This window comes from Anarhichas minor, unplaced genomic scaffold, assembly GCF_050575085.1.
Source record: "Anarhichas minor isolate MPS153535 unplaced genomic scaffold, ASM5057508v1 ptg000028l, whole genome shotgun sequence".
Taxonomy (NCBI): Eukaryota; Metazoa; Chordata; class Actinopteri; order Perciformes; family Anarhichadidae; genus Anarhichas; species Anarhichas minor.
The window spans coordinates 10,675,760-10,702,696 of record NW_027466474.1 but is presented as its reverse complement, the minus strand read 5'-3'; the positions used below and the strand labels follow the sequence as shown (position 1 = coordinate 10,702,696).

Sequence of the window (26,937 nt, the reverse complement as noted above, 5' to 3'; positions counted from 1 at the left end):
GAATAATTATGTTCACAAGCACAACTGAAATCGTTTGAAGATCTGATCTCCGTAATTTTGATGAACGCCCTTGTTCATTCATTACTTCCTTTATAATGGACACTCAATAGTTTACTGAATAATGAACAGTACATTTGAGGCTGATGGGAATGTTACTAGTTTTCCAGGTATTTGGTCATAATGTGTTGGACAAATTAAAATCCTGCCCTGATGATGGTACTAGATAAAAATTTTATGAATCAGCAAAATTAATATGATTCATCCTGAGTGGCTCATGAATGTTTGTACTAAATTTCATGGCCATCCAACCAACACTCGAAAATGTCAACCTGCAGGCGGCGCTAGAGGAAAAGTAAGGGGTTCACCAAAGTATGTATGATTCATCCTCTGGGGACCAGGAATGTCTGCACGAAATGTCATCCTAATCCATCCAGTAGTTGTTGATATATTTCAGCCTGGACCAAAGTTTTGGACCAATGGATAGACATTGACATTCCTAGAGCCATGCTGCTCTAAATGGTTAAAAATGCAACCTTCAATCTAAAATTAACAACCTTTTTTCTTTTACTGTGCAGATAATGATAAAAAAATGTCTTTCAGCATCTAAAGACTTCACTTTCTTTCTAACCGTGTGACCTGTGGTATCCAGGGATTACTACGGTGCTGACCATGACCACCATCAACACCCACTTGCGAGAGACGCTCCCAAAGATCCCCTACGTGAAGGCTATTGACATGTACCTGATGGGCTGCTTTGTGTTTGTCTTCCTGGCCCTGCTGGAGTACGCCTTCGTCAACTACATCTTCTTCGGCCAGGGGCCCCAGCGGCAGAAGAAGGCGGCTGAGAAAGCAGCCACGGCCAATAACGAGAAGCTGAGACCCGACCCCAACAAGGTACATGTGCAGCCAAACCTCCTCTAGAGGTATCTGTGCTGTCAGTTAATGTGTGTGTGTGTGTGTGTGTGTGTGTGTGTGTGTGTGTGTGTGTGTGTGTGTGTGTGTGTGTGTGTGTGTGTGTGTGTGTGTGTGTATTTGTTTCTGTGGGAGCAAATGAGTTCTTCTCCTCTCAAGGTCAATGTGATGCTGTGATCAATGCTTGATGTCCTTTACCAGCACTCTTTACTCCTACTCTAGCTCTCCATTTCTCACTGGTTTAGCTTTGTGTATCAACTTTATTACTCATACTAGGATCTGAAAGAGTGAATGCAGAAGCAATGATTGGCTTATACCTTATCTCCATATGTCTGTGTCTCTCAAAGGGCAAGGCGCCTTGGAAAAAATCACTGGCTGTGGTGCCAAAGCCTTCTCTTTAGATATTATGCAGCTGCTAAAGTTAGCAGGAACAACAGCAACATAAACAAATAAAACACCCTTTCCTTCTGAGTGTGGCAAGCTATGCTTTCCCCTAAGTAACAGTGCTGATTTTGTATGCTTGCAGTGGCTGGTGGGAAATGTAGTTCAGAGAGATGATGCTCTGTATGCCAGAATGAAACAGAGGGAAATTGACGCATATGACTCGATGTGGGATCCCATCTTTGTGGACGATGGCGCATTAGGACTAGGCGAGCAAAGAAATAAGGTACTGGAGGTTTTGAAAGTCAAAACTAACAATGTCATCAATCTGAATCAATCCAGATCAGAGGAAAATGCTGTAGTTTTTGTGCATTTCTTTGATTTCTATAGATTTTTAAGGCAACTTTGATCATCACTCCCACCATTGTGTTTTTTCCCTCTCTTGGTTTGCTCTTCATGCATTTTCCTGACAAACATGGCTTAGCAGTTTGATTTCTGCAGGCATTAATTTAATCTTAACCTGGGCTGTACATCAAAATTGATGGGAAATGACAAATATGGCAAGAGAGAAGAAAACATCAGCAGCTTCTCTTTAGATAATATCATTCAGATACAAATACTGTACAATCTCAAAGGAAATTGATAACTCTCTTAAGGCTAAGTGAAGCAATTGAAAAACACGGATGGTCATACAAGAGAAAGAGATAATTTGCAGTTTGATGAATAGTGCCAGATAAGTGGCTTTGCTTTCAAAGTGAGTTACACAAAAACAACAAAATACAACAAGCTCCATTTACAGCGGGACAGCATTGGATTATAGGGACGTTTTTCCTCAGAAGTCAAGCTATGGATGAAGAAATGTTGATCCGAATTCACCTCCCACAACGTCTTTCCTGACTTGCCCCCAAACCTTTTCAGCCTCTCCTCCATCATTGCAAAGTCCTTACTATTTCTCTCAACCTTCTCCTGTCACATTTTTTTCCTTTGCTTTCTCTTTTGTTATTCAGTTTGTCTTGTGAATCCACAGAATTTTAACCACTCTGGTTGAAATTCTGAGATGACAATGAAGATTTCTCCATGAGAATTAGTTTGTGGAGTGCGTTGTGCTCTTCCAGGAATGTTATCTCATAGTCTTGTGGTCGTATTATCACTCAGATATTGATTGACAGATGATCAATAATAGTAATTATGATTTAAAGTGCTTAAAATGTGTCTTCCCTGTAAGTAACACAAGTTTTGACTCATTTGCATTACCCATTCTAGCACCTCATCAGTATTGTTTTACACAGTGAATGACTTAATGATCATCGTTGCTATTCATAATTTTACTAGTCTCAGTCTGAACCTTATAACCACTTTTAGATTTCCCCTAGGCAGTAACCTCTCATGGCTCCACCTGTTCTTACACCCTCACACAGATGACTCCCGACGACAACATCCTGTTCAGCACCCTGGAGATGAAGAATGAGATGGGTGGTGGCGGGGATCTGTCACGGGGCCTGGGAGCACCCGGAGACCCCCGCAACACCATGCTGGCCTATGATAGCTCGACGCTGCAGTACCGCAGGGCAGCCATGGCTCGCCAGAACTATGGCCACAGCGCCTTGGAGCGCCACGCCCAGAAGAAGTCCCGCCTACGGAGACGGGCTTCCCAGCTCAAGGTGAATATCCCAGACCTGTCCGACGTGAACTCTATTGATAAGTGGTCCAGGATGATCTTCCCCACCGTCTTCACCTTCTTCAACGTCGTCTACTGGCTCTACTACGTCCATTAAACCCGGCGGCGTCCAGTGGCCAGCTTGCAAAGAAGGGGGGTGGGATGGGGGGGTTTACAGTAGATGGAAGAAATCATGAGAGAGAGAGAGATGATGAGAGAGAGAGAGAATGAGCAAATGAGAGATAAACAGTGCACCAACTTTTTTTAGCTGGTTCATTTTAGAAAAAGCGAAGAGAAAGCAAAGACTTTTGGATGGACTGCAGCAGCACCCAATACTTCAGTCAGCAGTGACTCTTTTAGGATTTGGGAAACACCTTTAAACGACTGACAAACACTCGAAAAAGAAGAGCGAATTTTAAAAAGACAGAAATGGTGCCTGTTCCAGAATTTCAATATATCACTAATATTTGTCATTCGTAGCTTACTCTCTGTGGATCAAATATTTATGCTTGTGTTTGCATATACTTTAAGGATTTGTTTTGTTTAGTATCTATTTACTTCGTAGCCAAGCTGTCTGCATCCAGGAAAGCTTTATAAATGATTTTAAAGGAGTCATCCTTGATAGTCTATTTTCCTATAATTACTGTATATCAAAAACATCCTTTAAAAGCATGCTTATGTTTGATTTCATTTGCATCTCAGTCATGATGACGATGGAGCGCAAAGCATTTTAGTTTCACTAGTTGAAGTTAGTCTGTCAGTTACTATTTTGCAGCTTTGGCTTAGGATGGCCCACCTGGGTGGATGGTTTGAGCATCGCTGGATGACAACGGGTGAACAGCAGGGGGCGCTCTTCTCTCTGGACATCCCTGTGGGGCTTTAAGGTGCCAATGCCGAACAGAAGAAGCTTCCTCAGTTGTCATCCAGTGAAGAAGCGGGACTGTGGGACTCTGACGCTTTTGGCCAAGTTTTTGTTTTGCTTTTGCTGTGCTGACAGAATCAAGTCCATTTCACCACGTGTTATTTTTTTAAAGGGAACATTTGACTCCTCCGTACTATCTGTCATCGCGTGAGGAGCTTCAGAGGCGGAGAATGGCTTTAACACGACTTAAGCTGGTGTAAGAACTTTGCTGATAGATGAGCTGAGTTTCGTTGCAACCAGAGTTGCTGCATAAATATGGCAATCCACAATCATCATTATCAGTAGATTTGAATGATAGAAGTATGATGCGTTTCATTGTGATTAGGTTTCTGTTTTGAAGAACTGTAGATAAACATAAATCATATTTAAAGAAAAAGAGATGATTCATTTTTATAAATCAATACTCACATTATTGTGTAAATATTATGGATTTATTCTATTTAAATGGGTCTCTGTTGTTGTTTTTGCAGTTGAATTACAGATCAAATGTTCCATTCAGTCAAAAAAAAGAAAAGAGCAATTTAACTGAGGAAAAAGAAAAACACAATTCACAACTTTGCTGACTCTGTACTTTTTGGACTTTTCTCTCTTTACTTTCTTTTTAATGGACTCTAAAAGCATCTACTTGCTGAAACTAAAGCACTTCCAGACACCAGTGACTTTTGGGTCAACGTTTTGTTCTCCAGAGATGACTAAACAAGGACCCCACTATCCAGGCATTGAAGTCAGGCATATTTTGTACAAAGTTTCTGTAAATTCCAATTGTAATATTTCATAATGACTGTAAATATCTTGTGTAATGATTGTCAGCAATTATGAAGATGTATCTAAATTCAATTAAAACTCAATTCAGTCTATCACTTCAATAACAGAGTACACGGCTGGCGGTTTTATGTATCCTGGGTGAATGTGCGGCTCATGATGACTGACTGTCGGGCTCTCGGCTGATTGAGTGTCTGAATGAGCGAGTGCTCATACACTCACAGAGTGAGTGGGCAAGCCACAGCAGAAAATGTAGGGGTGAAAAGAGAGATGTGAGGGCTGCAGCTGGGGACTGTTGGCTGCATAATGGATGGCGAGGCAGAGGAGTCGGAGCGAGAGGCCACGGTGGTGGTCTCGGCTGAGATGGGCTCGGCTGGGGTCTGAGCAGGGCCGAGCGGCAGCCTCGGGGGACATTAACGCAGAGAGCCATAGATGTGGAGGCACTCTGTGGACTCAACTGTGGCCCGCTGGCTTCAGGGGCTAGAGCGCCTGCTACAAAAAAAAAAAAAAGACAGGAAGAGAAAGAAAATAAAAGGGCAAGAAGAGTCGTCCATCCATGCCTCGACTTCTCCCTGCATTCTCCCCTCATTCAGCAAACCCGCTGCACTCTGCACTGCACTGCACTTTCTCCTTGTCCTGACCACTGTTACAGCCCTTAAATGGATGCTATTTAATTTTTGATGGTGCAAAAGACTGAATATTTAATATTTAAAAAGATTTTGTTCTAGCGTGGCCTAATGCACAGCTAATGTTTGATTTTGAACTTGATAGGACCAGAAGAACACAATGAGAGACAAACAGAGGGGGGATGTTTTAACTGAGGAAATATATGATGAACATTATGAATCAGAATTAGGGATAAAAGCAGGAAAGGAGGAGTTTGAGACTGTTAAATGTTTCAGTCCCGCTTTAAACACAAAGAGAATCATGTTTGAGTATTTTATAGCTGCAGTTTGTTTTTGAGATAACAGTAGAGACCCACATGGCCTGTGTGTGTGTGCGCGTGTTTGTGTGTGTGTGTGTGTGTGTGTGTGTGTGTGTGTGTGTGTGTGTGTGTGTGTGTGTGTGTGTGTGTGTGTGTGTGTGTGTGTGTGTGATGCTTCTGGGTGTAAAAACTCAGTGCAAAACTACGTAAAAAGATAAAATGGTGTAAAAACTGATGTAATGCGACATGTAACCTTGTTCCAGGTTCTTCCATGCATTGGTAGAAATCGGCTCTACAATACTGTTCCCCTGACTGTAACAGATGTATTATCTCACTACAGTAGACAGATGGTTTGTGTTAAATTGGCCCGCTCTCTCTCTCTCTCTCTTTTCCTCTTTTCAAAAAGGGCATTAGCGTTGACATCTAAGAGAGGGGGGGACAAGGCAGATGCTTTCTACTTTGTAGTGTTTCCATGTCACTGGAGTAATTAGGAATGCACAGACCTCTGCTCTGTGGAATCGTGTGTGTGTTTTGTTTCCAAGAGTGTGTTTTGTTCCTGTGTGTGTCTGTGTGTGCAGTGTGGACTCACAGCTGCGCCACTGTGCACTGGGCGTGCCAGCCAAGCCAAACCCAGCCAGAGCTGACTGGGATGGGTGAGAGGGTGAGTCTGGCACGCCGCTCACCCTGCTATAAACGAATCGGATGGAAAAACATGCTGAGCTATACCCAGCAGAGATGAACCCGCCTGTGTCAGCTGTTCAAGGGCAAAACAGGAAGCCATTTCAATTCTTTGATTGATAATAAATCACCTGCAAGGTCGTACATGGCACCCGTTAAAAAAAGACAATAAAGGCTCATCTATCTCCATTTGGAGGCAATTTTCCAATACCGCCTCTATATGCTGTGTATCAAATATTTAACCAGGTACATAAAGTTTCATTACGATGGCTGTAACTGTGTCTGAAATTTAAATTCAAGTACAATAAATGAGTGACCCAGTGCAAATTTGGCCTGATTAAACAGGTTCTGGAACCTGCTCTGGAAAAGACAACATATGTCAACATGAGGAAGTGGAAGGCATCCTACATGCATGCCATCTGTGCAAGAAGATACTTTGTTGTCGTCCGTCATACGTGAGAGTCTCACACACATACATGTAAAACGATTCATTCACCCTATCCTGCAAACTTTGACCCATCAACAACATTTTGCTAAAGTGTCTTTTATTGGCAAGAAATCTTGCTTTGTACACTGACCTCTGACCTCTCAGTGGACGAGGGGAAAGTGAACATATAATTATCTTACATGCACCAATAAAGACTCGTTCTAATTCTTACCTTCAGTCTTATTAAGAGCAATAAAGAATATTTCAGCGTCATTAAACACACCATGGACTGTATTCTCCATCTGTATACTCCTGAATGGGGTGTTTAAGTTCCCTCTGCTGTGTTCATTCACACTCTCCAGACTCTTCATATATGTTTGCCTCGAGCATTCGTTGCGCTCTGCTTGGTGTTGTGTTGTCAGTTCAAATCTCCTTATAACCCACTGCACCAATTTTCTGCTCTGTGAATATTAGATTGTCAGCTGTGCATAGCCTATTATTGTTTTTTATTTGTTTTTTTGTGTGTTTAATTTTCAAGTATTAATCGCAATAAAGACTACTTTACTATGCAGGTCACTGAATCATAATGCTGCCGTGTGGATGACTTTAAAGACTTGAAAACTGGTTTCTACTGAAACGAAAGTATTGACAGCAAAGTTAAATTCAGCTGAGGCCCTGGAGCACCTTCTGCTAAATTTCTGACTGTAATTGGTTACTTTATTTCCCCTCTATGTGAGACTTAAACAGCTCCAGTGCAAGGAATGCAAACACACCTGTCAATGTGAAGGGCGGACTCAGAGGAGGACTAGGTGTGCTGTCATTTGTTTCAACCTGGTGTTAGGCCTCACACACACACACACACACACACACACACTCACACACAGACCCATTCAAGGAGAGGATGGGCCTGTAGAGAGTACTTTTACCTTGAAGGAGCTGTAAGTATTGAGAAGATGAGGAGGAAAAGTTGGTAAGAAGAGGAAAAGAAAAACACACGGAGCAGCTATGACGTTGAAGAGTCCCCTGGACCGGGTGAGAGGTGCTCTGAGAGGTCAGAGAGCACGGGAGAAGGACCTCCGCAACTTGGTGTCCAATCTGCCTTATGAGGGCTTGGGGAAGGCAAAGCAACCCAACCGCTACTTCCCTGACAACGCCATCAAGACCACCAAATACACCCTCCTCCTCTTCATCCCCATGAACCTCTTTGAGCAGTTTCACCGTCCGGCTAACATCTACTTTGTGGGCCTGGCTATTCTGAACTTTGTCCCCGTAGTGAACGCCTTTCAGCCAGAGCTAGCTCTGATCCCCGTCTGTGTCATCCTGTCTCTGGCGGCCCTGAAGGACGCCTGGGAGGACTTCAGGAGGTACCAGTCGGACAGGAAGCTCAACAACACGCCGTGCTTCATCTACAGCAGGTAACTGACTCAAAGACAATCATGTCCTGAATATAAAAACGCAGTTGTGCGGTTCATGGATGATGTAGCGAGTGGAAACACTCGTGGTGCCTAATGATTCTCATCAACCAGCATGTTGATGTCTGTGAGAGTGTGTAGATCTGCGTGATTGTGTGTGTTTTACCTCCTCTGCATTTCAGCATCCCGTGAGAATTTTTGACTTGAAATGGAAAATGTGTGGGAGATTATTCCTCTTTTGAAGAGCCTCACAACAATATATCTCTCTCACCATCACATTGTGCACATTTGACGAAATCCTCATCTGGGTGTTGCGTCAGCAAAGACAGTAAGGTTAGCGGTTATCTATTTTTGAATTACTGGTGAAGGATGAATAATTCACAAATGAGGATGAACACAGTCATTTCAAAACCGTTCACTGCTCTGGATGTGATGTGAGACTGGAGGCCACTCCAATGATGAATCCTCACACATTCAACCTCTGGAAGGGTTTGTCATTAACCAGCATTTGCTTGCTTTCAGATTTCCCATTGTTGGGAAGTGCAGCCTCAGCTCAGGGAAAGTCTTGTATCTTCTGTGTGTGTGTGTGTGTGTGTGGTGATAGGGTCCAGGTGGCCTATAAGTGCAGACCCAGATGTAGCATCCCGGACACTTCTGAGAACGCATCAGTCCCTCTGGGCCTGTTAGCGGACGCTAGTCATCTCCGCCTCACGCAGTCAGATAAACAGCAGTTGAGTCATGGCGAGCGGGCTCTCGTGGGTCTCTTATTGCTCGCTGGGTGGGGATGCTAAAGCTCCATTTTTGGGCTTGTAAAGATTAGAACAGAATCGATCGGCTGGGATTTCTTTGAAGCATACAAATGTTTCCAGAAGAAGCTCAGGAATACATTTTAGGGCTTCCACACGCTTCCTCGTTTTCTCTATCTGGGTGAAGTTTATCCATCTGACAGCTCGAGGAACACACATCCCCGCAGTGCATGTTGAGGTCCACGTGGAAGGCTTTCAGATGAGAGGGATTTAACTCTAATTCACCAGACCTTCTCAGATGCACGTCTTCATTTCCCGTCACCCTTCAGCCACATGTTGTTCTCAAAGAGTTGTGAAGTGTGTCTGTTTGAGCATGAGTGCCTTATCTTTAGGGTCATTCTATCAATCTTGTCTCCATCTTAAACTCTTGTCAATCCACCTGCGCTCAAACGTACCGAACACTTCTATTAATCATGCTGATTGACTCCTAACACATGTCATTGTATTGTTAAATATGTCTAATTTTATCGTCTGCTCTCTGCAGATCATGCAGTCACCACACTTAACAGACTGTTCCTTTCTGTGGTTTAAGAGTCCTTTTCATTTAATCTACAGCACATGTTGTATGAATGTGACTAATATCATACCTACTATCAAACCAAACAGGTTATCGCGTCACTATATTTCTGGAGATTTGTCTTCTCCACAAATTACTACATTTTCAAGAGACACATCAGGTAGTCAAATTCACAAGAGCCGCTAAATTTGATGATAAGACAAAGATATTAGTTATCAATGTGAGATCTTTAAGGCAATTGGAAATATGTTTATTTCTGGCAGAGACATCGTTGAGAAGTTTAACAAAAGCAAATAACATATTTCCCAAAATGTGAAAGTATGTAGGTGTAGGATCACTGTCAAACATTTAAAAACGTTCTGAATATGTCTTTAATGAAATATACTCTGTGCAATGAGACAAGAGACAATAGACTTTTGAGAAATGAACTTCCCATAACTGGAAACTGTTAACTAGGCTGTCTGACATACAGAAGACGCACATAAAGCTTATCTGACAGGAGAGAATATATTGGTGCAACCTAGTAAGTATAAGAAACACAACATACTAAAAATACATACCCCCCCCCTCCCGGCATTGTTTGAGGCGAGGTGTGGTGTCATGTGGCAGCCACCCGATCAGGTCCTACATGCAGGGCAGCATGCCTGCAGCTCTCTGTCATTGGTGGTTAGCCAGCTTGATGTGCAGGTTCAAACCATAACGCATGTGGCTCTTTGGAAATCCTCAAACTCTGGGAACGGCCTCGGCTCATAATGTGTACTGTCTTTCTCTGAAAGCTTCCTTATTCCAAAGCACATAAACACACCTGGGCCGCTCTCCAAAAACAACAGCATTGATTTTTCATTTGGTTGTATTGTTTATTCCCGAACTTAAGCAGCTGTGATTATGTTATCCATACGGAGTGAGTCAATATTTAATTTGATTGCACAAACATAGACAAAATACGCCCACTGTGCCAATATTGTTAATAAATGTGTATACAAATTAATATAAAAGCCACCCAGGGACTGTGTATCTTTATGAAATCATCTGTAATAACTGTTGGTGTCTGACATGTATGATTTCAGGAAGGATAAAAGGTTCACAGAGAGCCGTTGGAAGGATGTACGAGTGGGTGATTTTGTGAAGGTGGTTTGCAATGAGATCGTCCCTGCAGACCTGCTGCTCCTGCATACATCAGACCACAATGGTGTGTGTCACATAGATACATCCAACCTGGATGGAGAGACCAACCTGAAGCAGAGGAGGGCAATGTCTGGCCTCTGCATCTCAGTAAGGAATACACTTCTGAGTTTCACTTCTCTGCTGTGTTTCCTCACAGTCTTCTGTCTCCATTCCCTCTTTGTTGCGTCACCTTTCTCCTCCTCCTTGTGACTGACATTTAACACAACAACTGTCACATTTCCTGAATATCTGCGGTAAATGCGGATCATTATGTCAAAGGCTGTAAATTTACATTTGTACTGTACTGACGTTATACCTCCTCTCATTTCCCAGGATCCTGAATTTGAACCTGAAAGCTTCAACAGTGTTGTGGTGTGTGAAAAGCCTGACAACAATCTCAATCATTTCAAGTGTTATGTGTGAGTATCAACTACACAGATCACATGGATTCCCCAAACAGTGCCTTTAAGCCTTTCAGAGAAGCCGAGTAAAACTAATTCCAACCCACTCGTTGCACTTTCTGATGCCACCAGAGGCATTATTGGGGCTGTAATAGACTATAATCGATTTCCTCAGGCACCGCAGCTCCTAACAGCTGGTCACACCATGGTTGGAGGAGGGAAATTGCTAATGGGTAACAAATAAGCAGTAATGAATATCTAACAAGATCTGACAGTACAAAGGAGGTTTCATACTTTCTCCTGCTGCAGAGAGAAACCTGATATGGCCAAGGTGGGCGCTGGAATAGAGAGTCTGCTGCTGCGAGGCTGCAAAATGAGAAACACAGACCACGCTGTTGGCTTTGTGGTGTATGCAGGTATATTCTCCATTTTCTCAGCTGTTTCACTGCTTTGACCTTGAGCGTTTAGTGTTTTTGTCCAGGGCCACAGCCAGAACTTTAGACCCCACCCAAAGCTTTCTTCTTCTCACTGCCAACCAAACTCTGGAAAACATTTTAATTTAAAGTATTTTTGCATATTTAACCTTGCAAATGTCCAGTTATACTTTCTGTACATTTTGTCACCCTACATTACAGGGGTTTAGTTATCATAGTGCAGAGCAATTCCTCTAATTCTAATGTGAATGTTTGCAGATCTGTGAGGCTGTAAAAGGCTTTTTTTCACAGCAGCCATGTTGACATGTCATTGTAGGGTAACCACAGGGGTAATTAACAACAATAATTATAGCCCTGATCTATTTAAGTGGGCCAAGCCTCAGGTATTTTGCATGCTTGATCACTGGATTGACTGTGACACACACTAAATAGACAGGGACCATTATTCATGATATCAATTACACCTATTTTTACCCTGCTTGACAAAATGGCTGCTGTGAAAAGGGCCTATTTTGCTAGTGCTAGCGCTATTAGCACTGTTAGCTGTGAGCCGCCGTGAACCGTCGACATGTTAAGAGCCCAAGCATGGTGACATATATAGCTGGTACAGTATAATTGCATATTCTCCATCTTAGTTTAACGTGTTAGCATGCTAACATTTGCTAAATGGCACTAAACACGAAGTATAGCTGCTGATGGGAATGTCATTCGTTTTTAAAGTAACGTTTTTTGGTCATAAACTTAATTATTAGACAACTTCTCAACTACTGTGACCTGATGATGCTATATGAAGGATCACCAAAGTTAATACAATGATGCACCATCTGGAACAATGCGTCAATACATTGAGTAGCTGTTTTACGGCTGATATATCACAGGGCACGAGAAAAGTTTGACTTGCTGTTGTCAAAGGACAAGTCAGCGGATCCTCAAAGGCAGTAGGATTCATCTTCTAGGGACCACAGATGTCTGTGCTTCAATTCATCCAATAGCTGTTTAGATATTTAAGTCTGGATCAAAGAGGTGGACCAACCAAATGACAGACAGACTGACATTGCAATACCTAGATCCATGTTGGCATGGTTGATAATTTCAGTCAGTCTTAAAATAACATGTGTTTGATGTGTAATAATTTACCCACAAATTTCCTGAAATATTACAGAGGACATGACCTCACTGTCCGAGTGTCCTGTTTTTTGTCCTTGCATTAGCTGACCCAGAATAAGCATGTTCTAAAATATAACAATCAGTTTCCCTTGGTGTTCACTGACCATTTGGAGAACCTGTTGGTAACTGAATCAACACCTTCTGATCCCACCTTTAAGGCCATGAAACCAAGTCCATGCTCAACGACAACGGGCCAAGATACAAGCGCAGCAAATTAGAGCGGAAGCTGAACATAGACGTCATCTTCTGCGTCATTCTCCTCCTCAGCATGTGTCTCATCGGAGCACTAGGTCAGAAATGAATTACATAACTTAACCATAAAATCACTACACAGACTGGTTTATGATTAATGATTTTACATTGATGAAGAGATGTTTAATTTCCAATAAAATATAGTATATAGTAAAAAAGGGAGGAGACAGGGGAAGGTGTGGTGCCAAAAATAGCCTTCCTCCCTGCGCGACAGTCTGTGTGATTAATTCCCCTGTCCTCACACATGCAGGTCACTTCTTATGGCTGCAGGCGCTGCCCAGTGTGCCCCCTTACCTTGTCCCTGACAGCAACGGTCACCTGGACAGTCCCAGTCTGTCTGGCTTCTACATGTTCTTCACCATGATCATCCTGCTGCAGGTGGAGGAGTCTGACTGTGTGTACGAAAGAAAGTATTTCGTGTGTATTTTCTTATTTGTTAATTTAATTTTTTTTATCTTTTCTCCTCATTTCCTCTAATATCTTCTCTTTCTACCGTCTGTTGTAAACTCTCAACTTAACACTTCCCATCACCTCCTTTTTTTCACTTTCTCTGATCACTTCTTCCTCGCTCTCTCCTGTCTTTCTTGTCTATATTTCAATATTCTCCCCACTCCAACTTTCTCCTCTCCTCTCCTCTCCTCTCCTCTCCTCTCCTCTCCTCTCCTCTCCTCTTCTTTCCTTTCCTTTTTTTCTCTCTCCTCCCCTCGTCTCCTCACTTGCAGGTCCTGATTCCTATCTCTCTCTATATATCCATTGAGTTGGTAAAGATTGGTCAGATCTACTTCATCACCAATGACATCGATCTGCACGATGATGAGACAGACCGACGCGTGCAGTGTAAGGCCCTGAACATCACAGAGGACCTGGGACAGATTGAATACATCTTCTCCGACAAGACGGGGACCCTCACTGAGAACAAGATGGTGTTTCGCAGATGCTCCATCATGGGCACTGAGTACCCACACAAAGAGAATGGTAAACTTCATACTGACACATTTTATTTAACCAAAAGAGCTGTTGCTGCACTGCTTTTCATCATAGGCCCCTATTTATTTATAATAAAGCTGGAATCATTATTTTTTTTTCCCCCCTAAGAGTTTCTTCGTTCCACCAAGTCCCGACCTACTGTGCTGTGATTGGCTAGTAGGCAGTAGGCCTACTCGTTGCTTTGACGTTTTGGCTCATTTTGCTCATTGGAGAATTTTGCCTTCAGGGCTTTCTCCCAGAAAGAGTTCAGTTTTAAACCCTTACCATGATCTTTTCCTAAAACTATCAAAGTAGGTTTGTTGCCTCAACCTAAGGAGATTTCTGGCAAAGGAAAACGTCTCCACTGTGTGCTCGATTTCTGCAACTTTTTAGCATGAAAGTGGAAGTAGCAGCCTTTCCCCTCGCCAAACTATACCTTTTGTGTTACTAGTACAAGTTTAAGAATAGTTATCTCGTCTTTACATAAATGTTTTTCTGTGGCGTCCCAGTCTCGCGAGGCGCTAAGACTTAGTGAGATTACCTGATATGTTGTGATTCTGAGCAGTTTGTCACCTGTTCAGTTGGAATGCACTTCCTGTTTGTCTCTGCGTGTGAAACTTAATTTCCCGTTGTGCTGTGTTGTTTTATTGCCTTGCTTTTGCTGCTTTGTCTGTCAAAGCACTTTGTAAACTCTGTTTTTAAAGGTGCTAAATTAATAAAGTTATTATAATTATCATAACTCTGTCTTGCACGTGTGAATCCAAACCCGGATTCTTTTCAATATTGAAATTTGACCATACAGAATACATGTTAAGATACAAAGCAGTGGAGTTAAGGCACAATTTGGATACTCATGAGCCTGTTGTTAATATATTGTTTCCCCTATGTCCCCTGTATATTGTGTTGTGTTCTGATCAGAGACACATCCATTGTTTGCTTCCATATTTGTGATGACTAGCTTCAATCTGATCTCTGTCTAATAGTATTACTGATTACTTTTTACCCTGGAGTAGAGCTCCCTCTTCCCAAAGTTAATTTATTTGGGCTAATTGAAGTATTGAAGGGCCTTTGATTCCACCTGGGTGGGGCTGTTTAATACATGTCTTTAGAGTTTAGAGTCTTTTGACACTGAAATTGTAGTCAAAGGCTCCACATTTGAACATGACTTGACCTGACATATAGTCCATATAAAATACAGTACATAATGTATGTATCAACATGTTTTTTTGGGGATTTGCAGCCATCCGCCTAGCTGTCCTTGCTGAACCAGAGTCAGGGGAGGAGGTCATCTTCAACCAGCGGCCACAACCCCCACAGACTGGATGGTCCCTGGACACTGAGGGCACCGACCCTGACGACACGCCACGTCACCGACTCAAGAGCAAGGTCAAGGGAAATGCCCAGAGCGATGTGGCCTTCAGCAGTCCGCTGGTAAGATGATCGCTTAGTCAGGAAGAAAAGGCAGATATTTAATTCATAGTGGGGTCAGGTTATGGGTTTTGTCCGTCTTGATATTATAATGCGAGGTCACAGGAAGCCACCGTGGGGAAAATGGTGATCAGCATTTTGTTTGCTCATGCAGGAGGTGTTGTCGTCAGGTAGTTGACTCAAGGCCACCCAGAGGGGCACACAAATTAGACTCATTCTTCTTGATTAACAAGTGTACTTGCAGTTATAATCATGACTGAGTAGCACAAATAAATGGCTCAAAATCAAACATGAGCATTGATTGTGAACTGGCCCACTACTATCAACCTAATGTAGGGAGCCGGGGCGGCTACTCACACGTCTTCTCTTACCACTCTTATGTAAAGGGAATTTAATCATAATGTCCTTATTGAGTTTATGATGATGTCTTACCATAAAAACTGAATTAAGAATGCATTTATCTGTATGGAAATGTAACTTTATCCACCCATCCATTTATTAAAGTAGTTACCCTGCATGGTGAGGAGGAACTGGAGCACGGATTGTGCGAGGGGCAGGATACATACTGGACAGGCTGCTGGTCTATCACATGATCATTGTGTTAAAAAGTAATTAAAAAGTAATTAGATAAGCAGTCTTATTGGGCAATTAGCAACGATACATAAATGTAATTGTCATGTATGTTTCTAAGATCTTGAAATTTGAACTTTTACCCAATGAGCTATTTAAAAAAAAATATTTTCCATGTCTAAATACCCACTCAAAAGACCTCAATGTGTCATTTGTTTACCAAAATCTCACCCATCCTTGTGTCAAAAGGCCTCATGGCCCCTATCCCCGCCGCAGATGGCCGAGCTGCTAGGTGTCAGTGACAAGCACATCCATTTTGGCTCAAAGTTGCCCCTATGTCTGTGACGGGACATATGGTCATGCTGGGCACTGTTCGGCACAGACCACTGATGTCACATAAACTGTAAATGTGCACTATAGATTAGTCATAGTCGTCTTGATGTACAGTACAGTAGCTCTGTGCCTATTTTCGTCCACAGGGCAAAGAGAGGCCTGGAGACACAGGCTGAGACAGAAAAAGTCTTGTGTTTATTCCAGCAAGGTGGCACAAAGCCCATCTTTGGTTTTCCTCATGCTGTGTCTCTAATAGAGCAGAACGTTTGTATGAATGAAAACTTCCTCCCTTCCTCCTGTCCCCGTGTCCTTCCTGCAACAGTTCCTTGTAGCTACATAAGCAAACAAAACTGGATACAAATGTTAAAAGCCTGACACTTTATCAACATGAGCTTTTAATTAAAAAAACAGATTAACTTTTACTCCAACAGGAAACTGAGGTGATTCCAGACAGGAAGCTGCTTCAGCAGACTAGCAGGGCAGGGAGCAGCCGCGGCAGCCGGAAGACAGATCCGTACCTGGACTTCTTTCTGGGCCTCGCCATTTGCAACACGGTGGTGGTTTCCATGGCAACAGCTCAGAGACAGAGGGTGAGCGCTTCGTTTACTGTGGAAGTAGTGATGGAGGCACAGTCAGGAGAGGAGAGATGGAGGCACAGTGAGGAGAGGAGAGATGGAGGCACAGTGAGGAGAGGAGAGATGGAGGCACAGTGAGGAGAGGAGAGATGTAGGCACAGTGAGGAGAGGAGAGATGGAGGCACAGTGAGGAGAGGAGAAATGGAGGCACAGTGAGGAGAGGAGTGATGTAGGCACAGTGAGGAGAGGAGAGATGGAGGCACGATGAGGAGAGGAGAGATGGAGGCACAGTGAGGAGAGGAGAGATGGAGGCACAGTGAGGAGAGGAGAAATGGAGGCACAGTGAGGAGAGGAGAGATGGAGGCACGATGAGGAGAGGAGAGATGGAGGCACAGTGAGGAGAGGAGTGATGTAGGCACGATGAGGAGAGGAGAGATGGAGGCACGGTGAGGAGAGGAGAGATGGAGGCACGGTGAGGAGAGGAGAGATGGAGGCACGGTGAGGAGAGGAGAAATGGAGGCACAGTGAGGAGAGGAGAGATGGAGGCACGATGAGGAGAGGAGAGATGGAGGCACAGTGAGGAGAGGAGAGATGGAGGCACAGTGAGGAGAGGAGAGATGGAGGCACAGTGAGGAGAGGAGTGATGTAGGCACGATGAGGAGAGGAGAGATGGAGGCACAGTGAGGAGAGGAGAGATGGAGGCACAGTGAGGAGAGGAGAGATGGAGGCACAGTGAGGAGAGGAGAGATGGAGGCACAGTGAGGAGAGGAGAAATGGAGGCACAGTGAGGAGAGGAGTGATGTAGGCACAGTGAGGAGAGGAGAGATGGAGGCACGATGAGGAGAGGATAGATGGAGGCACAGTGAGGAGAGGAGTGATGTAGGCACGATGAGGAGAGGAGAGATGGAGGCACGGTGAGGAGAGGAGAGATGGAGGCACGGTGAGGAGAGGAGAGATGGAGGCACGGTGAGGAGAGGAGAGATGGAGGCACAGTGAGGAGAGGAGAGATGGAGGCACAGTGAGGAGAGGAGAGATGGAGGCACAGTGAGGAGAGGAGAGATGGAGGCACAGTGAGGAGAGGAGAGATGGAGGCACAGTGAGGAGAGGAGAGATGGAGGCATAGTCTGGAGAGGAGAGATGGACAGATGATTTGTTCTCTTGAAACTCCCAGTATGCAAACTTGTTTTAAAAAATGGCAAACTTTTCTAGGAATCTATTAATTGTCTCATTCATTATATAAAATAGATCTTTAAACCTGGTGCCCAGCCATGTGACTGCAGTACTGCAGCAAAATCTCCATAATTGAATCAGTAACACACACACAACAATTAAGTTAAAATTCTTCTTATTAACCTCAAACAATTATTTTAATTTGGAAAGTTCTCTTCAATTGTTTAGCTTTAAGTTTCTGTAGGTTCGTCAGTGGTCAGTGCTAATTTTCTTTCATCTTTTAAAGCCCCAGTTGTAAAGATTCTGAGTCCTCGCTAAATCAGCCACATAAAGGGAGATTTGCAGGGGCAAGCAGGGTTGTCTTTATTAATTTTAGTGCTCGCTGCTCTTGACTGTGCTGTTCTCAGGTCTGGCAGATGGGAGAAACTCAGGGTTTTCCCTTGAGTTTGTAATTAAAGGTAAAATTACAAAAAGAAACGAAGTGGAAATGGATGAAACGGTTTTAAGAGTGTTTTTGTGTTATCACCACATATGGGTGTCTGGGCTAAAGGGTGATATAAAAACACTATATGACATACAAACGTCTGTTTTCTTTGCTTCACTTTTTCAGGTGAGTGGGTTTCCGCACTCTGGTCAGGAAAACAACTCACAGGATACTTTGACAGAGTCTGTCTCTCTTCGCCATATTTTCACCTCCTGGCCGCGCAAGCCTAAGAGAAATCGCACCATATTAGAGGACTCAGTTGTAGAGGAGGACTATTTTAACCCCCCTGTAACAAAAGAGGAGGCTGGAGACACCAACGGGCTCCAAATGTGTTCGCTCCATGCTCCGTCCGATAAGACCTCAGATAATCTGAGCTATGAGGCAGAGAGTCCAGATGAGGCAGCCCTGGTGTACGCAGCCAAGGCATATGGCTTCACCCTGCTGGACCGCACCCCTGACAGTGTGACGGTGAGGCTCCCGTCTGGCGAGGATCTGGTGTTTGAGGTGCTGGACACCTTGAACTTTGACTCCAACAGGAAGAGAATGTCTGTTTTGGTGCGACACCCAATCACCAAAGAGAATGTGTTGTACAGTAAAGGTGCAGACTACGCCATCATGGAGCTACTTGGTACACACTAGTGTAACTACACTAACACACATTTAATAAATGATGCCTTTATTAGTCAATACGGAGATACCTTGGGTCATTTCATAATTCACTATGAAACCATATAAATGAATCTGTGTCATATTATTTTCAGAACATCTCAGTGGGAAGCAGAAGAATATAGCAGCAGGTACTCAGCATCACCTCAACTGCTACGCTAAAGACGGGCTACGTACACTTTGCTTTACAAAGAAGGTGCACAATCTGATTTGTTGATATTTACCAGCATCGTTGTCTTATACTAGATGAGCTCTGCTCATCTTCTTTCTGCGTGTGCTGCAGATTGTGAGTGACAAGGCGTATGAAAGCTGGTCAGTGAACAGACAGAGAGCTCTGGCTGCTATTGACAACAGAGAGGAGCTTGTTATGGACACTGCAGTGCAGCTAGAGACAGGCCTCTCCCTGCTCGGTAACATGCATCAGCCCAGCACACACCATTCATGATAAACACTTGAAAAACATACTGTGTATCTGTGTGATAAGCTCTGTGTTTGAATAATGCCTGACTTTGGATACATGTCCTCCTGCAGGGGCGACGGGCATTGAGGACCGTCTTCAGGAGAGCGTCCCAGACACCATCGTGGCACTGCGGGAGGCAGGGATCCAGGTGTGGGTGCTGACTGGTGACAAGCTGGAGACAGCTGTCAACATCGGCTATGCCTGCAGGCTACTGGAAGAGGAAGACCTGTTGATTAACATGAGCTGCAAAAACAAGGTGAGGAGGCCGCTGTTGAGGGTTGGCTGTTTGACTCAGAGCTGCTTTTCTTTACTGATTAAGTGATGCATGATGGAACATCTCTGATTCACTTCTTACACCACAGTTACAATTTGTTTTGGAAAATCAAACATGGCATGAAAGTGTTAACGTGTTAAAGTGTTAACGTTAACGTTAGCGACATTTTTTTAAATAAGCCAGTTAGGTTAGCTGAAACCAGTGGGAAACAGTTTGCTGGCTCCGTCCAATGGTAACAAAATCTGCCCACTAGTGGTTGCCAGGCAACAAGCAGAGACTCCAGGAGGATAAAGAGTCAGCCTCATTTTTACACATTAGACAAACGCGATACAATCAATTAATGAGCCTTAGAGGTGCTTGTAGGTACATTTTCTTACCTTTGTACAGAGCCGGGTTAGCTGTTTCCAAGCTTTATGCTAAGCTAATCGCTATTTGCGGTATCTTCATATTTACCATGCTGAGTGGTTCTCTATAATAGACTAAACTTGCACCTCTTGATGATCTTTAGCATATACTCTGAAACATCAGATTTTACTTGGAGGTAGTTAGTTAATCTTACATCAGGAGATCTTACCAGACCTGTCAAATAATATCAAAGCTGGTATTAATGTGGCAGGATTTTTCAAAATAAAGTGTTATGTACTGTAATAGATTCGTGATTAAGGAAATAAGGTGGGGGGAGCTGGCGAAAAGAATTATCATGATATCAGCTTAATAGGGCTGTAAGAATATTAATTTCCAACTTAAATTACAGGTTCATTTATTTCTTGTTATTTTTTTAAATACAAAACATAAAATCACATATTGCTTACATGTATGCCTGAATATTTGAGCCACTCAATATGAGGTGCATGAAGTTTTGAAATGAATAAATCAAAAGTAAATACAGTAAAGACCTGGAGCGTTAGAAGCTAACAAGCACCACAAACTCCTCTTGAACTTTGTCCTTTTACGTGATTTATATTTCACACATCACACACGTGAGCGTGTTTCTTTGGGCAGCATTGGCTGTTTTTGATGGTCATTCAGTCTCGTATTTTCCAAGCACTATAAGTTCAGGAGGTTTTACCTGAGAGTCCGTCTCCCTCCAATTTAAATGGCCAAAGCTTTTCGACCACTTTTACATTTAACTAAAGGTCAAACGCTCACATTTTCATCTGAGAAAGACAAGGTGTCAGGTGTGGGCCCTGCTTCTCTGAGGTCATTAAAGACCCTTCATAACAACCCGACCATGTCCTAATCATGCCGGCCTCAAATAGACTGAAATTACTCGTCGGCTCTAACGGATACATGGGGAGCTTTCTGGAACAAAGGCCCTGCTGCTCTCCTCTCAGACGGGACTAGTCATTGATGATGAATGGAGGGAGATAGCCCCAATACAATATCTACTGCTTTCATATCTAATTACCAGTCTAATTTTCAACCCCCGGGGGAAATACCCCTTTGCTCATATTGGTAATGAACTTTTTTTTTTCTTGTTTACCACTGTAACTCGATGACCACCTGAGGGGTGCATTCCCACAGTCATCTCCCAACCACACCTAATGGAATTTAACCAGCATTAGATAGATGATCTAAAAACAGGATGTGACCCAATTTTCTTTCATCATGTCCCTTTTCCTTTTGGCTAAGAGGCTGGCGTTATTTACAGACAACAATGATGAGTCCGATGGGACCACAGCCTTATAATTGCTTCTAGTCAGACATCATGAACATGACTCAACAGCATAGAGAGTCTTCTTTTTATGGATTATAAGAGATGTCACATCCAAGTTAAAACGTATCCTCTTACTTTGTATTTTCTTTAGCTCACCACACTACCTTGTGTGCAGCTAAGTCAAATTAATTCAAAATGTGTAATAGGCCTGCCATGAGCAATATATTTTTCATAATGGATTCATTTGATGATTATTTGATCAATATATTGTTTTGTCTATAAAATGTGTAAACTGGTAAAAATAAAAAAAGATGCCCATCCCATGTTCTCTTTAACCAGAGATGATATCTTCATATTATTTATTTTGTCCAAGCAACTCTACAAATTGAAAACCAAAAATCATCAATTTAGCATTTTTGATTGGAAAAATGACTGAAATAATCAATTGATTATCAAAATTGTTGGCGGTTATTTCTCCACAACTAATTGTTTCAGCTCTAGTTTGTAAAGTTTCATAATACTGAAAACAACAAATGTTGTTTTTGCAGCTCGAGTGCACATCCATCTTAGACTGCACACTGGAAGAGGTAAGGAGGTACAGCGAGGACCCTCGCAATGTGGATACAACCCAAGACATCTCTCTGGTGATCGACGGACGCAGCCTGACCATGGCTCTGTCGTCAGACCTGCAGGACCGCTTCGTGGACCTGGCGAAGCGCTGCCGCTCTGTGCTCTGCTGTAGAGTCACGCCCTCACAGAAGAGCAGAGTGGTGAAGGTGGTCAGGGAGAAACTCAAGGTCTTGACCCTTGCTGTTGGTAAGAGCATTTTCTTGAGCTTTTCACACAAATCCAAATGCGTTAATCTAATACTTTTAATCTCACTTCAATGCACAACAGAAGAAACAATAAACGATAAAACAGTATCACATTAAAGTGAAAAACAAAGTCTTTGTTTGAGGACTCCAAATATAACTTGGATAGAACTTTAATATTGTCATTTTCAGCAAAAAATCCATGAATTGATTTATGATTGTATACTGCTGGGATGTTGTTGTACTTACATATACAATAGGCTTTTTCCACAGAAGACATTTAGACATCTCACATTAGGAAAAGCACAGGTGTAAAGCAGGCTGGATTCCATTTAGCTGCTTCAGTTTCAGGGTCCTGATATTGTGCATGCTGGCTCACTTAGTTAATGTAATTAGTAAAACCTGTGCTTTTCCAAATATGACAAGTCACAATGTCTGCTGTGAAGAAGACCTGAGAAGAAAAGCAAAAAGCATTGTGTGGGAAATAAATGGTTTTGTGAGAGAATGCAAAGTGTTGCAGGGGAATAGAAAGGTAATTCTTTCAGGTTTTCTACGGCTCTTGATCTTATCCTCTTTGAGCCATTGAATCTCCTGAAAAATGTATTGTTGGACATTAGACAAGAAAGTCTCATTTACCTTGAATAAAAACAAATTCATACCAAACCATCGAATGAAATTACTGCATATACTGATGCAGATTTTTGTACTCCTGGCAGACTTACATTTTAAATTGGCGTCCTGTATTTTATTTGTGTTAATGTATTAAGACCCATCAAGTCAGTGGGTTTTAATACATTTTCTTCTTTCATAGACTACTGCTGTTGAACTGATATTCACTCTGTGGTTTCAGGTGATGGTGCAAATGATGTCAACATGATCCAAGCAGCGGATATCGGCATCGGGCTATCCGGTCATGACGGCATGCAGGTCTGAACTGTGGTCTTTAGCTTCAAAGATGTTATTTGTTTCTTCTGCTGCTCTCACTGTCCAACACTCCATGTCATCTGCAGGCGGTCATGGCGAGTGATTTCGCTATATCTCGCTTCAAACACCTGAAAAAACTTCTCCTGGTTCACGGACACTGGTGCTACACTCGACTTGCCAACATGATCATTTTCTTCTTCTATAAGAACGTGGTGAGTGTCGACTCTACGTCGGAGCGCTCTGCTGTCTGAATAAACATCTTGCCTGGATTTCTCATGTAATCATCTACACTTTCATGTGCTTCCCAGGCCTACGTGAATCTGCTGTTCTGGTATCAGTTCTTCTGCGGCTTCTCTGGCACTGCCATGATCGACTACTGGCTGATGATTTTCTTTAACCTCTTCTTCACCTCGGTACCGCCCATCATGTTTGGGATTATGGACAAAGATGTGTCTGCAGAGATGCTGCTGGGTGTTCCTGAACTGTACAGGACCGGACATGGTGCAGGGGTCAGTCACAGTAGCAGCTACGTGTTTATAGAGTCATGAGTAAAATGCACCAAATATTTTGCTAATTTGATATATTCAAACGTGTGTGTGTGTGCGTGTGCTTGTTTAGGAATACACGTTTTCAACTTTCTGGGTCTCCATGCTCGATGCCTTCTATCAGAGTCTGGTGTGCTTCTTTATTCCATATTTGGTAAGCGAAAGTTTGAATTCTCTGTCTTCGATAAAATATTGTGCAAAGTGGCCGTTCTGTTATGGTGCGTCCTCTGAGTTACCAGTTATTTTACTGGTTCAGTGCTTTTTGCCTAAAATTTGACCACATGTATTTTCTCCCCTACAGGCTTACCAGGATTCAGACATTGATGTTTTTACCTTTGGAACTCCTTTGAACACAATTTCTTTATTTACCATCCTGCTGCATCTGTCAATAGAGATCAAAGCCTGGGTGAGTGCTGAACTGATGGATATCTAGCTATAATCACGGTATATACTCCCCGTGAACCTATACTCTTATCATTAAATACTTTCAGTCTGGTCTGCATTTTATACTAATACGATGACAACAACAACAGTATGGTAATTTCAAACATTATTTACATTAATCCAGTGAATGCAATAAAAAAAAATCATTAACAGACAGTTTATGACGAATTGGGTTGTAATCAAAATATGTAATTGTTGTTTTTGCATCTGTCTTGCAGACGGTGGTTCATTGGGTAATCATGCTGGGCAGTGTGGCATTGTACTTCATAGTGACGCTTGCCTACAGCGCCATCTGTGTCACCTGTAACCCTCCGTCCAACCCGTACTGGATCCTCCAGAGCCAGATGGCCGACCCCATGTTTTACCTTATCTGCATCATCACCACTGTGGTGGCTCTGATGCCCAGGTACTAGTCATTTAATGTGCCCTCGTCATTGTTACTGAATAGCTTTTTTAATGTAATTATCTGAATATATTCTGCCTCGCTCTATTGCATACCTCGGAAGAGCATTGAAGCAGCAGATTGCTTTTTATAATTGTCCCATTTTCCTACTTTTATCTCCTGTTATATGTATACTTAAATTAGGGGAAATGTCAACAATTTTCACACTGACATCTACAGGAACTAAAATGAGAAAGAAATATAAACTTCAGGAAATTTCCTATCACATATTGCACTTGGAAAGGCAAGAGTTAAAAAGCAGCCTACTGTACACTGCTGTGCTGGTAATTTACAGTCAGGAGAATGTTGAACTCTTCACTGTTTTTCCTGATAAGACGACGTAAGATAAAGAAAATATGGTTATCATCGGATGCCCCGCTGGATCTTACAGGTTGACACTCTCTAACTAGGGCTAATTCTTCTTTGTTTTAAATCAATCAGTTATTTAGTCTTTAAAAAGACAGAAAATAACACCTCACACCTCGGTAAGGCAACGTCTTCAAATGTTCTGTTTTGTCCGACCAGCTGTCCAAAACCCAAAGATGTCCCATAACCTCACTATGAATTGTAACGCAAGATCATTAGTGACATTGCTCATTTTTAGGAGTTACAAATCAAAAAGGTCAGAAACCGCTGTTGTAGACCTCTTTCCGCTCCTGTTTAAAACTAATCAGCCTCATAATTATATTATGTATTTGTTATTTTGGAGTTTGTATTTGACTTGTGCAGATCGTGAACTGCTAAAGGTTGTTGTGGTGCATAAACAGTCTCGGCAGATTTGTAATTAAATAATGTTAATTGCGAAGTCCAGGAATGATCTGCACCACGGCTCAGTCTTTCCTCCTGGTTGCTGATGCGTCTGAAAGTGCTGATATTTAGAGGGAATGCTCTGATTTACATCAAAGAGCCGCATATTTTTCACTGGCCTACTTTCTCACCACCACACTCTCTCCCCCAGGTACATGTTTCATGTGCTGAAGAACTCTATCGCCCCCTCCCCGCTTGTGCAAGCCAGGCATCTGGACCGGCTGGACCCCTTCACGCGGGACGAGTGGATGAAGGAGTGGAGGAGCTTCAGGAGCACGAGCCGGGTCAAACGCTCCAGGTTGTCTACCCCACCCTCTCCCACCCTGGAGACCCCTGCGGAGATTCATCCCCAGTCTGTCACCCCCTCTGATGTCATGTAGGATGAATTCCCACTGAATGTCATGACAGAAAACTATCAGAGGCCTGTAAACACACGAGAAACAGACTCGTTGGCAACTTGAAGGAATAAGATGATTGTTTATTCAGTAAATGGTAAATATTCCTCATGATTGGATGTATTCCAGTGTGTTTTCATTTTTGGGGAAATACTCTTCTTCTTGGACTTGTGACAAATCATCGATTGGGGTGATGAGTGAGTAAAAGTATGTATGCCCTCTCCTCCTTACCCTCCTCATAACAAGCTGCCATAGTGAACACATAAGCCTGTTACTTTCCTGATGGGTTTTCCGAGCACAGTGGTAACCCACTTAGTCATGCCACCCACCCCTCCAAAACGTGGCACTTTTCCAGAACAAAATGCTTAGCTTGTTTAATATATTCCTCTCAGATACCCTAAACAGTCACAATGCATCCTGTCACTGAGGCGAACACACGTGTGTGCTTTACAGATTCTGGCTGTTTAGAAAAATGTATGTTTTTATACTGTAGGCTGGGCCTGTGACTGGTTGTGTGAATCTTTTTGTATCTGTAAAATTTGCTATGAAAATACACTAAGAACAATCAAATTTTGTTTATCCCAAATATGTGTGTATGTGTGTGTGTCATCTTATTTCAGATGCAGCATCTAGATCAAACAAGAAAAACGGTAAAGAAGAAAGAATCAGAAGAAAAGGCTTCTAAGCTACAAAGTCTGATGCCTTTTTTTATGTAAATGGAGTGTGCACAAGCCGAATCCACTTGTAAAAAGGGCTGAGTTATCATTGGCACACTTCATTATACAGTAGCAGCTCTGCTTATATAAGGTCCCACTGCCTCCACTTAGACCATTGCTGCTCTCTAGTGTTGAAAAGGAAAAGCTGCAGAAAGGTCAAAAGGGACAAAGTCAGAAAGCTTGATCATATAGTCACAAGAATATGCAACATATAAGTGAATTAAACATATTTTAATTGATAATTAAATACAGCATAAATAAAAGAAAGTTACAATGAAGCATCGCATACATAAACAAATGTGACAAATTAGTAAATACAAGGCTTTTTTTACAGCTGTTTTATTGTATTGTGTTACAGTGTGGCACTGAATACTGTGGGCCTATTGTGTTAATGCACCAGAACTATTTTGCACATAATAAATTGCACAAAAAATGAAAGGAAATGCAACCAG

At 42.6% G+C, this 26,937-nt stretch overlaps 2 protein-coding genes across 4 annotated transcripts in view; both read left to right on the top strand.

Moving 5' to 3' along the window:
- The window catches only part of gabrb2a (gamma-aminobutyric acid type A receptor subunit beta2a), a 28,914-nt gene extending 25,846 nt beyond the window's left edge, over positions 1 to 3,068 (top strand). For 2 of the 3 annotated variants that reach the window (XM_076103501.1, XM_076103500.1), the window contains exons 8-10: positions 650 to 894; positions 1,439 to 1,579; positions 2,712 to 3,068. In XM_076103501.1, coding sequence (XP_075959616.1) covers positions 650 to 894; positions 1,439 to 1,579; positions 2,712 to 3,068 — 743 coding nt within the window. The remainder of the gene's footprint in view (positions 1 to 649; positions 895 to 1,438; positions 1,580 to 2,711) is intronic. The other variant, XM_076103503.1, reaches the window with a different exon arrangement.
- Positions 3,069 to 7,669: 4,601 nt separating this feature from the next.
- atp10b (ATPase phospholipid transporting 10B) lies at positions 7,670 to 25,754 on the top strand. The gene is made up of 21 exons (XM_076103499.1): positions 7,670 to 8,079; positions 10,467 to 10,671; positions 10,897 to 10,982; positions 11,274 to 11,380; positions 12,724 to 12,855; positions 13,068 to 13,195; positions 13,540 to 13,792; positions 15,024 to 15,214; positions 16,546 to 16,704; positions 18,470 to 18,981; positions 19,100 to 19,205; positions 19,293 to 19,419; positions 19,541 to 19,725; positions 21,949 to 22,216; positions 23,063 to 23,139; positions 23,223 to 23,348; positions 23,445 to 23,645; positions 23,755 to 23,835; positions 23,983 to 24,087; positions 24,344 to 24,531; positions 25,526 to 25,754. The coding sequence occupies exons 1-21, from the start codon at positions 7,670 to 7,672 to the stop codon at positions 25,752 to 25,754; spliced, it is 3,876 nt and encodes a 1,291-aa protein (XP_075959614.1).
- The last annotated feature ends 1,183 nt before the right edge of the window (positions 25,755 to 26,937 follow it).

Excerpts from the sequence above, each read along its gene's own strand:
- atp10b (XM_076103499.1), top strand. The coding sequence starts at position 7,670 with ATGACGTTGAAGAGTCCCCTGGACCGGGTGAGAGGTGCTCTGAGAGGT. Across the intron at positions 10,672-10,896 it reads TGTCTGGCCTCTGCATCTCA|GATCCTGAATTTGAACCTGA; the intron begins GTAAGGAATACA and ends CTCATTTCCCAG. Across the intron at positions 24,532-25,525 it reads GTGGTGGCTCTGATGCCCAG|GTACATGTTTCATGTGCTGA; the intron begins GTACTAGTCATT and ends TCTCTCCCCCAG.